This window comes from Melanaphis sacchari, unplaced genomic scaffold (genome assembly GCF_002803265.2).
Source record: "Melanaphis sacchari strain LSU unplaced genomic scaffold, SCAv2.0 Contig121_pilon_pilon, whole genome shotgun sequence".
NCBI classification, from domain to species: Eukaryota; Metazoa; Arthropoda; class Insecta; order Hemiptera; family Aphididae; genus Melanaphis; species Melanaphis sacchari.
Window position 1 is genome coordinate 1 of NW_020270481.1, and position 11,454 is coordinate 11,454.

An 11,454-nucleotide genomic window follows, 5' to 3' on the forward strand; every position below is an offset into this window, starting at 1 on the left:
TGGTAGCCGCTGGTTCAGTTACGTATTGCTGTCTGCTGCAAAACTTTCACGGCAAACCTCGCCTGTCCATCGCGGACGGCCGTGGCTTACAGCGCAACCGGTGCGACGGCCATCTTGAGCGGCGACGAGCTCCACGATCAAGACGTGCTGGCTCGTGGACGTCACGCCCTGTCGCTGGGCATCGGACCGCGGGCGGGTGATGACGAAAATCGTCGGCGCAACTACCATCCATTGAAACAAAGCACCGTTCACGACGTACGCGGACAACCAACCGGCCATCACCATCCAGGTGTTCAGGGAAAGAAGAGCCGCGACCAGGACAACAATCTGTTGGGAACGTTCGACCTGACCGACATACCCCGGCGCCAGGGTGGCGTGCCAAGATCAGGTGACTTCGACATGGACGCCAACGCGGCATGATGAACGTGTCGGCAGACCCTTGGCCGCTCCAAGAACATCGTTATCCAGAACGGTAAGGTCGACTGTCTCAAGCGAAAGTGATCGTATTGTGGCTCCAGCGAGGCGGAACGTTATAAAGAAGACGAACGGCAAAAGGCCAAGATGTACGGCTAAGAACAGTTGGGCTTCGTGTTCGGCGTAAAGCAAGCGTTGGACGAGGCCGGCGACAAGTTGACCGAATCGAAGAACATAACCGTAGAATACGACGCGGTCCTTCAGTGGTGGACATAATCAGTTGGCGGACAAAGAGTACAGTACAAACTGAAGGAGATCAAAAGGTTGTGCTCTCATGATGAATGCGGCGGTGGACAACCCGGCGGCGCGGCTCCTGGTTAAAGTTTCCCGGGTATAGAGGAGAGTTACCGTCTGAAGTCGATTAATTATTTTACTGCATTCCATCTCGTGAAATCTGTAAAATACTACTGGCAAAGCCTATCTGGGTGATTCTCGTTGTGTATAGATTGCTGACCTGTGAATATGAACGATATAGTTGTTAAGTGAACTGATTATTTATTGTAATGTTATGTTTGTTTTATAAATATATTTATTAGCTGTACAGCAATTATAAATGCGTTGTTTTTATTTATTCCCTAAAACGTGCTCTACAATGACTTGTATTGATACACTGCAGTACCTAGGAGTATGCATGTTGGCGATGATGCAGTATTGGTTTTATAAAGGTTTAGTGTAGTGTATTTTAATAGTCTTGAAATAATAGTTTATGGACTTTAAAATTGTCTTGAACGAGATACATTAATTTGTATTTACATAAAATATGCCAGTTATGAAAAGAAAATAGCTTGTTATAATAATAATTATAATAATAATTTGCATTATTGACTCTATGTAGTAAATTTAAATTTCAATACTTCATATGCATCGTATAAACCCTTATAAATATATTTGTGGTTTATATATGTATACCTCTCACCTTATAATTATTTGAAGAACTTGTTTGTAAGGTAAAGTAATAATTGTGAGTAGAACAAGTTTCTCTAAAATTATCAGATATCATTTTTAATTAGGGCGAATATCAATAATATCATAACTAATTCCTAGTACATTATACACTGAGATATTCAATTTTATGATCATTAGACATATAGGTAATTTATTTTTACGTTTGAACTAATATAGTTATCAACATTTTCATACGTAGTTACATATAAAATTTTAAGTTTATGCATAAACTCGGTCTATGAATTATCGTTGTTAATACCATGTCATGCTGTAGACTGATTTGAGTAGATATAAATATTTTGAAAATTTTCCTTAGAAGATGATTATTTTCAATAAGCTTAATCAATTTTTGAATCCATAAAGCAGTAATTATCTACTAATAATTCCAACTCTTCTTGATATTTAGCTGTATTGAAGAAAAAAGTACAATTTTGAAAATATTCTTTAAACCCATGACAATTAGTTTTTCAAGGGAAAATTTTACTTTTGACAAGCCTAATATGCATTGACAATTGCTATTTGATAATTAGTATTTAATAAGTTAATACAGAATTTAAAATTATAAAACATTAATTTTAGGTTTTAATAAAGTTTATACTTATATCAGGTATTATCTTATAAAAGTATTGAAATCTATGTAACTAGTCACAAGTTAATACTGTAATTTTCATCATTTCTCAATAATTTAGTAGTACAAATCGTAGCTTACAAAAATATTAGTAATATTGTTAAATTATTTTAGGATAGGAAGAAAAAAAAACTCAAATGGTGGTTGAAAGTTGGATTTATTTCATTGTTTTTATCAATTCAGTATTTATTTTTATCCTTTTACAAATGTATACTAAATTTGTTTATAACAATACATCTTTTTGACATGAAAATAGTTGGATACACAGGTTATTTTAATAATACATAATATAGAAAATAATGTTTTACACTAAATGAACGAGTAACAAATTTATAGTTGATATAAAAATTTTATATGCAAGTTAACTTAAAACAGTTATTGAATGTCTAATAAAAGTTAAGTCCTATTATAAAAATAATTTAGACTTTTATTAAAATATTGATTTTAAATTCAGTAAAATAATAAAGTTTAATTTTAACTTACAACCATTTTTAATAATTTTTTTTTTTTTTTTTTTTGATGTAGCAGTAATTTAACTCCTAATTAATGCAGCAAAGCCAACATCATATTTTATTTTTCGAAAAAGAAAATTAAGTACCAAATTTTGTCTCAAAGTATATGAAGATCATTAATTTATTTAGTTTGGAAAATTTGTATTTGGTTTCTAGAAATTTTAAAACAAAAATGGTACTTATTTATTTCATTAAGAAAAAAATAAAATTTAACAATGTTTTCCCCCCTTAATACATAATTTGACTTCAGCCCTGAAATCCCAAGTCAAATTATGAATATGAAATAAATTTTTGAAAGATTTATTGATTAGGTCAAATAACATAAAAGTAAATAAAATTTTACCGTCCAAAATGAAATCCAAAAAAAATTTTAATTGGTAAGAAAACAATTGGGCTGAAGTAAAAGTTTTCATAAACCAATACAAGAAAGAAATTTAGAAGGACGGGTTCCAGCTTTTGGTTTGTTTATTGTACCGTAACCGAGACAGCTGTATTCTCAGCACGAAATTTGGATCAATTAGTAAAAGTCATACTTGCATTAGAGATCTTTTGGCTAATTTAATAGCAACAAATTTTAATTTTTTTTAAATATAATAAATAATATACTCTTATTTACAATATATTGGACAACAGCGAGGGTATTTGTTTATACCATTAATATATACACACTTTATGCCAATGTGGCAAGGATGCAGTACTGTTCACAAAAGGCTTGATCCAAGAACTTAAGTAACCTAAGTGAGATACAGTACTACCATGCAAGGCGACATAAATTTCTTGTGAAATGAAAATAAAATAATACTAATAATAATAATAATAATAAAAAAAAACAAGAGAAGAGTTTTTAGTTATGAATTTACGAAATTAAAAAAAAGAATTTTATGTTTACTGCAAATAGTTTTTAAATCAAATTTTTCTTTGGGTTGATTGAAAAATAAAATGTATATATATATATATATCTTGGGTTCTTTGAGTCTTAAAGTTAAGTGTTTAGGTTTTGAGTTTGTTATAGATACAAATATTTACAATAGTTGGGGAAGGAGAATTTTTCATTTACTAAGGTCCATTTCTTCATTAATATCTACATCTTCTGGTCGCGCAACATATAACCTTGGATCAATTACCTGCAAGAAAAAAGTAATAATACTCATTTATTGTTAAATATAACATTTTTTAAAAATATATTACTATTTTTAAATTATAAAAATAACTATCAAAACAAAGTCATTGAAAAAAAGTATGTTTTACTAAAACTTACCATAAAAAACTCTATTTTCTTTAAATATACAAACATTAATAAAGAACTTAGATACAACAATAATTAAACAAATAAACTTTAGCCAATGCAACAATGAATATTTATAGTCTAACTTAGCAAATCAAAAAAGTAAAAAGATACATCTCATTAATAATTATGATGGACCAAGCCTGGATTAAAGATTGATTGGGCCCCAAGACAATAAGACATCATAAACTTAATGGGCCCCCTTAAACTTCAAAAAAATTATATCACTACATTTTAAAAATCACATATTATTGTATAATTTTGTCAGCTATGTATATATAAATTAATAGTTAAATAATAATTTATTATTTACGTATTATATATATAAACACTGTATTTGTTAAAAAAATAACAATTTAATATTTTTTATCATTCAGTAGTTTTTCGTAATATTAAATAAAAAACATTTTAATTTTACTATTAATAATTATCTACTGTACCCAGTAACATCATTTTTTTTTTTTAACTCTTTCATCAAATGCAATAAAAATATATATTTATATTTGAAATAAAGATGGCTCCCCAAAATTAGTGCACCCCAAGATAGTGCCTCCCCCTATTAATTTGGGCTTTTGTGGACTCTAAATTCAACAATTTTCTACAACACAAATTTGTGAAGTTTTGAAAAAAGACAAATATATTTAAAAGCTTTTGATAGATTACATAATACAGATAGCAATTGCATTGAGAATATCCCATGATTATGTCACATTAACCCGATGAAATTATCCATTTCATGAAAAGTTATTCAGTTCAATAAGTGGATATATGTTTTCACAAAATAAATCCTAAAATCTATAATTGTTTATTTTTTTCTTGAAATGAAACAAAACATAATATACATTTAATACATAGTATATTACAGTTTCATATTATATGAATACCCAGTAGGGTCTCATTAATACAAACACAGGATAATTCAAAAGTGCTTGGAAATTGCCACATTGCTATACTAATACAGACGAATATCATAATTCATAGTAATATGCAATATATTTAAATATGTACATATTAACTGGCTAAATATACATAGTAATAATGATTTTGATTGTATTCATTGTTTTTCAATAGAAAACTTTATGAATTAATACTGTAGTATAGGTAAAAATAATTTTCAAAATTTAAATTGCAAGAAAATTAATTTTTTTTTAAATCATAAGTAACCCAAACAAATTGTTAATCTAAATGATTCCTTACCCCAATTTAGTTCAGATTAATGAAATCCCGCTGTACCATACTTCAAAATAAATATAAATTTTTTAACTATAATACAATTATGTCTTAATTAAGAATATGAATTATATTAGAATAATTAGTTGAATCATAACAAATAACTTAAATATCTTAGTCTTCCTTGATAAAACAACAATTACTACTTATTTATAATTATCTATACTATATTATTTTGAAGTATAGTTTGTGTATTAAACATATAGTATAAAACCAATAGTGGTATAATACATATTAAGTCTATATTATATTTTGTTTCATCAAGTAAATGGATATTTAAAAAAAAAATTACACATCAAATTTTATAGGCATTTATTTCACGAAAATATATCCTTTTTTAATTGTTACCGAGTAGAAAAATCTGTTTCTATTTCTTAAATGGATAATTTCACCAAGTGGACATAACATACACACATGAATAGACACAAAAATATAAGAACTCTTACAAAATTTCCTTACATACTGCATGATAATAAATAAATATTTCATGTAATTTCTATAACAATTCTAATAGTGAATAGTTTTAAATGAGATGATAAATTAATATTTAATACTTATTAGGATCTTTTAATAAATAAATATTTATTAGTAATTAACATACCTTAGGTATTGGTTTTATTTCTGTGCCTAATTCTTGTTCAATACGGTGTAAAGCAAACCGGTCATCATAAGTAATAAGATTGATGGCTATACCAAGATGTCCAAATCGGCCTGACCTACCAATACGATGCAAATATGTCTCTGCCATTTTGGGAAAATCAAAGTTTATTACAACATTTACAGCTTGTACATCAATACCTCTCGTAAATAAGTCTACAAGAAAAATAATTATAATATTAGTATCAAGATATCAACATGAATTTAAGTTTCTAGAATTAATTATATTACCAGAACAAACAAGATTGCGGCAAGATCCTTTTCTAAAATCATGAAATACACGATTACGATGTGCTTGGGCCATTTTAGCATGAATGTAATAACAACAATAGCCGAGATCAGTAATTTTTTTAGCAAGTAACTCCACACGTTGTGTTGAATTACAAAATATTATACTTTGATTTATTTGAAGCTGAAATATAGGATAAAAAATGTAAGCATTTTGTTGATAAAAAATAAATAATTACTTATGATTCTAATATTGCACACCTTAGAAAACAAAGTATTCAAACAATGAACTTTTTGTTTTTCTTGAACAAATGCATAATACTGAGTAACTCCTTTCAAGGTTAACTCTTCCATTAAATTTATTTCATATGGACTACGTAAATGTTTATCCTAAAACAATACAATAAAATTCTATTATTTTACATATGATATGGTTAAGTATACATTATTCCAAATGAGTCTGGTAAATCGCTGTGATTAGGCTGTAGTTATCAGTATATGTTGTTATTCTATCCAGACCTTTTTGGAATAGAGATTAATTTCATTGATTATTTTTTTAGTACGCACCATAAATTGTTTGACAGTCAGAGGGAATGTGGCAGAATACAGAAGGATTTGCCTCTCTGACGGTAACCTTGAAATTATGTGATCTAACATACCTTTAAAATCTTGTGATAAAAGTTTATCTGCCTAAAAACAAAAATAATTTAATATAATGAAATTGAATAAAGAACTAAAAAAATGTATAGTTACCTCATCTAAAACTAAGATCCGACAATGATCAACTTTAGCTATGCTTTTATCTAGGAGATCCAATATTCTTCCAGGAGTGGCAATAATAACATGCACTAAAAATAAAATATTAAGACTATATTAATGAAGCATAATATATAACAAATCAAATTAATAAAATTCTTAATATACTGATTGGAATAAAACAGTAGTTCATGATAACACAACAAGTGATGAATACTTTTAACTTGGATGCAATATATAAGCATAAAAAAAAAAGAGCAGGCAGAGACGAATTTTACCAAACCAGTGTGAACATTGTTTTTTTTTGTTAATCAAAATAACAATGAATGATTTGAAACTCAAAACATTGAAGTTTAATTAAAATTAAAAGAACAATATTAAAAGTAAACTTATGATTTTATAGTTTTAAAACAAAAAGTTAACCTAAATTTAAAAAGATTAAAATGTATAGATTTAAATATAAAAAAAAATGCTAATGCTATTCTCTTATTTTGATAAGACTTTTGTTACAAGTGATATAACACAACAATGTTAAAAGTTTAATATAAATGAAACTTTCAAATATTTAATTCAAGTTATAAATTAATGTGTTCATTAAGAAAGACTGTTGGTAATAACACAAAAGTACTTTCATATTGAATTCAAACCTAAAATTTATTTAGTTATAAAAATTGGTTGAAATATATTTCATCATTTACTTAGCTTAAAGAAATTAATGGAAAAAATATAAAAGTATGAAGTAAATACAATTTTTAGTACAATAACTAGGCACTATTATAATTACCTATGAATAATACACATAATCTTTCCCAAGTTACAGTAATAAATTGCTCTCAAAAATTATTTCTCACTCAAAAAAATTAAGTGAAGGGGAATCCAAGTATATCATCATAGAGCAGATTAATTTACAACTTAAGTACATAAAATTATATTTTGGTAAATAGTTAATACACATACTAAAATTTTTAATTTAAATACATTTATATAAATATAAGGTATAACAACTATGAATTTCAAATCTAAAACTATAACTCTCAAACATTATATCTCACTCATATATTTGAAGTGAAGGGGAATCCAAAATGTATCATCATAGAGGAAAATATATTCTAACAAGCAATAACAATTATTTAAGTAACCATGAAACAAGATTCAAATATTTAATACAAAGTAGGAGGAAAAAAATGTCTATTTTATTTAAATTTATTACTACAATGACAAAAAATGTGTTATCAGAATATAAATATATAATTTATAACATGATTTTGGAATGAAGCTCTCAAATATTAAATCTCACTCATATATTTTAAGTGAAGGGGAATCCAAATACTTTCATCATTGAGCAACAATAAAACTTAATTTTTAAAATTATAAGATGCAATATTTATATTAATGAAGATAAACATTTTTTAAGTAAAAATAAAATATTTAATAAGTAGTTATTTATTTTTAATGCAACCATTATTATAAATCTTTTATGAAGAAGATACTTATTGTTATTACTTTAATTTGAAATCTTACCTCTTTGGTAAATACGAAGAATATCATCCTTAAGATTAGTTCCACCAGTAGTCACCATGACCCTAATGTCCAAGTGCTTTGCAAGTTCAATACATATTTGACTAGTTTGTAACGCTAATTCTCTGGTTGGCACAATCACAAGTGCTAAAAAATAAAACATTCATACAATTTTATAACAAGTAAATAATTAAAATAATAAGCAAATTTATACCTTGTATAACATCTAGTTTTGGGTCTACTTGCTCAAGTACAGGTATAGAATAAGCTCCAGTTTTTCCTGTGCCATTTTTTGCTCTCGCTAATATATCTTTGCCAGAAAGTGCTATTGGAATACTTGCTTCTTGAATAGGACTAGGTTTTTCCCAACCTTTTTCAAATATACCCATTAGTAATTCTCGTTTTAAACAGAATTCTTCAAAATCATTTCCTTTGGTTGAAGTGACATCCTACAATCATATTTTATATGTTAATAATTTAAATCACTAAGTATTCATCAAATATTTTGCATACACTTGTTTTAATCCGGTGATCCTGAGGTGGAAGTTTAAGTTTGGCCTTCCAACCGGCATCATCTATTCCTTCAAAGCTACTAGACAAATAAAATTATTTATAGTTATATTTATAGGAATTATAACTATTATTACTTACATTCTGTTCAACTGTTTACTGGGCATATTGAGGTTAATCCCTGAGTTATTGTGATTTGTAGCAAGCATCTAAACTTCTTTAAGGTTCTAAGGAACCAACGTGTATACACAAAAAAATTTGTTTTAATTTATGATAAAACAATCACTGTTTAACACTAAAACGTGTCTACTTAGACTTTATTATGTACAACAAATAAAAAAATAACGAACATTTAATAAAAATACCATGAAGTATTCACTTTTGTCTTTACAAAAATGTAAGTTAAATTATAGAAAACTTATTTCACTTATGAAAATAATGTCTTTTTTCTTAGGTTGATATCACTCTATCAATGAAGAGCTACAAAAAGCTGATTCGAATGAAGAACGTTTAATAAACCTGAAAGAAAAATTAAAATCAACAATAATACATAATAACCATTCTTCTATATAAATAGAAATACAGAATAAATAATCAAACTCCTAATTTTAACTTTTAAATTGTCAATTAAATATTTATCAAGACATTAAAATACCTATAATCTAATATATCAATGGGTTTTACCACTAATATCTGTTGATACTGAACAAGTTAAGATAGCTATAAATTGTAATATCATATTTTGTAAGACATTGTTGGATAATACTATTATTAAGGTTATGGTAAAATTTTACTTTCAGAAACTAATACAAATTGTTGATTTATCGAATGTATATTCAAATGGAACAATATCTGCATGTAGGATAAAATTATTACTCATGTCATGGGTGCTGAGTTTGTTAAACCAAGTAAATATTATAAATTATAAAATAATTTAAAAATAAGACTACTATAAATTTAATATTTCAATACTTCTATATCTAGTTAAAAAAAAAAACTAGTTAGAATTAGTCATAAAAGAAATTTAATGTCAAAATAATAAACGAATAGAACACAATATAATACCATTTAATTTTATATGTTACTAAGATAAATTTTGTATTTAAAGAGTACCAGTTTGTTTAAACTATCCTATTTATAAGCCTAATTTTAAACTAGAATATACAAATACTTCTTTGTGCTAAGTTACTCTTATATAAATAATAAAATTGTTACCATCAGAACTAAGTAGATATGACATAATTTATACATATATACATTTAATTAATAATATGAATGAGTGCCTAATTAAAATTTCAAAGTAAAATTTTTATTATCAAATACTGGTTAACAAAAATATAAATTTATTAACAAATAAAATCAATAAATAAATACTAAATAGATACTTGGTATTTACATACTGTTTCATTTTCAATTCTTGAATAATTTTACTAACCTACACTTAAATAATTATAATGAAATTTATAAATATGTGAAAAAATATGCTACAGTAATATAACTTTCAAAAATACACAATTAAAAAAACAACTGAAGATTATTTAAAAAAATCATCCCATATCATAAAACCTGCGAATTTATTGACAATTATAAATTGACTAGTATTATAGAGTATGGCAAGTTAGAAGAAGATACACGCGGTAGATGTACATATGCGGCTGGTTTGTCGATAACAACTGTAATTATCATTTACCTCAATACATACTAGGGATAATGAATAGCCAAGGTACTTGACGAATTATTACGTGAACTCGATATCGGCATGAAGGATATTATACAGATGATTTATCGTTACGGCCGTGAATTATAACAATTCATCAGCTGACTCCGAATATAATTAATAAAGACCAAGCAGTTACAACGATCGGTTATTTGAGAGGGTGACGGAAAAACCCATCGAACGATCAGATAAGGCGACGCCGCAAATTAAAAAACACAAATATGCAAGACCTTCCCCCCCCAAAGTGGGCAGTTATTAGTAATTGAACTGTCGTAGAATACGAAACACTACGTTCTGGGTCAGTACCAGGAAGTAGCACGCCATGTCTGGCACGAATTTGGAACACAAAAACGAACGTTTCGCGACAGTTGAGTGCGTCACGAGTTTGGCTGGCTAGCGGCCTAATGTCTACGAATATTCCTCTACAGCCATTACTGGAAGCCAATGAGTTTATCAGACTACGACGACCCCAACAATAACAATAACATCACGTCACCGCGGTGACAAAATGGCGGCGGTCAGGTGTTCGGTGGACAACGAGGTTTCTCGCCGGCGCCACATCGGTACGTGCAAACACGAAAATACAACTTACCAAATCTCACAGCGGAATGTCCACGGGTGGCTCGCGTTTCGTGTTCAGATCGTCTGCCAGGCGGACGTCGTCTTTCGCAGTTCGGTTCGTTTTTCCAGAAAACGGGCAAAAAATATCATATATAGTCGCACAATCAACGTAATACGTATAAATGACGTCGCGCGAAACAGCGAAACGGTCGTAACACTCACAACAACAAAACGTTCGTACCTCCACTCATTCCCCGTCATCCCTTCCACGCACCGCGCGATCACGGACGCATCCCCCACCACGTGCCGCACGGTTAAAGTAGATGTTTTCCGTGTACACTTGATCCCGTGGGGCGCAATGTACGTCACTCTTTTGCGGCGGCTTTGCAGTGTAGCCAACCGTTAGGCCGTCGGTCTAGAAGCCCGGGACGAC

General features: G+C 28.6%; 1 protein-coding gene and 1 pseudogene across 2 annotated transcripts; one reads left to right on the plus strand and one right to left on the minus strand.

Annotated features, from left to right (window-relative positions):
• The first annotated feature begins 242 nt into the window (after positions 1-242).
• Positions 243-690, plus strand: LOC112590865 (annotated as a pseudogene).
• A 2,823-nt stretch (positions 691-3,513) lies between these two features.
• On the minus strand, positions 3,514-11,234 carry LOC112590869 (putative ATP-dependent RNA helicase me31b). Of its 2 annotated transcripts, none has more exons than XM_025334451.1 (11): positions 11,053-11,234; positions 8,885-9,262; positions 8,747-8,822; positions 8,448-8,682; positions 8,237-8,380; positions 6,713-6,807; positions 6,527-6,649; positions 6,221-6,349; positions 5,963-6,143; positions 5,676-5,887; positions 3,514-3,683 (listed from the first exon to the last, which is right to left on the minus strand). In XM_025334451.1, exons 2-11 carry the CDS (start codon positions 8,950-8,952, stop codon positions 3,609-3,611), a joined length of 1,338 nt encoding a protein of 445 aa, XP_025190236.1. In that variant the 5' UTR covers positions 8,953-9,262; positions 11,053-11,234; the 3' UTR covers positions 3,514-3,608. The 2 variants fall into 2 exon arrangements, with proteins under 2 accessions (XP_025190236.1, XP_025190234.1); XM_025334449.1 differs by having other exon boundaries at positions 8,747-8,825; positions 11,053-11,233.
• Between the last annotated feature and the right edge of the window lie 220 nt (positions 11,235-11,454).

Excerpts from the sequence above, each read along its gene's own strand:
- LOC112590869 (XM_025334449.1), bottom strand. The coding sequence starts at position 8,952 with ATGCTTGCTACAAATCACAATAACTCAGGGATTAACCTCAATATGCCC. Across the intron at positions 8,826-8,884 it reads AGTAAACAGTTGAACAGAAT|TAGCTTTGAAGGAATAGATG; the intron begins GTAAGTAATAAT and ends TTATTTGTCTAG. Across the intron at positions 6,144-6,220 it reads TGAATACTTTGTTTTCTAAG|CTTCAAATAAATCAAAGTAT; the intron begins GTGTGCAATATT and ends CCTATATTTCAG.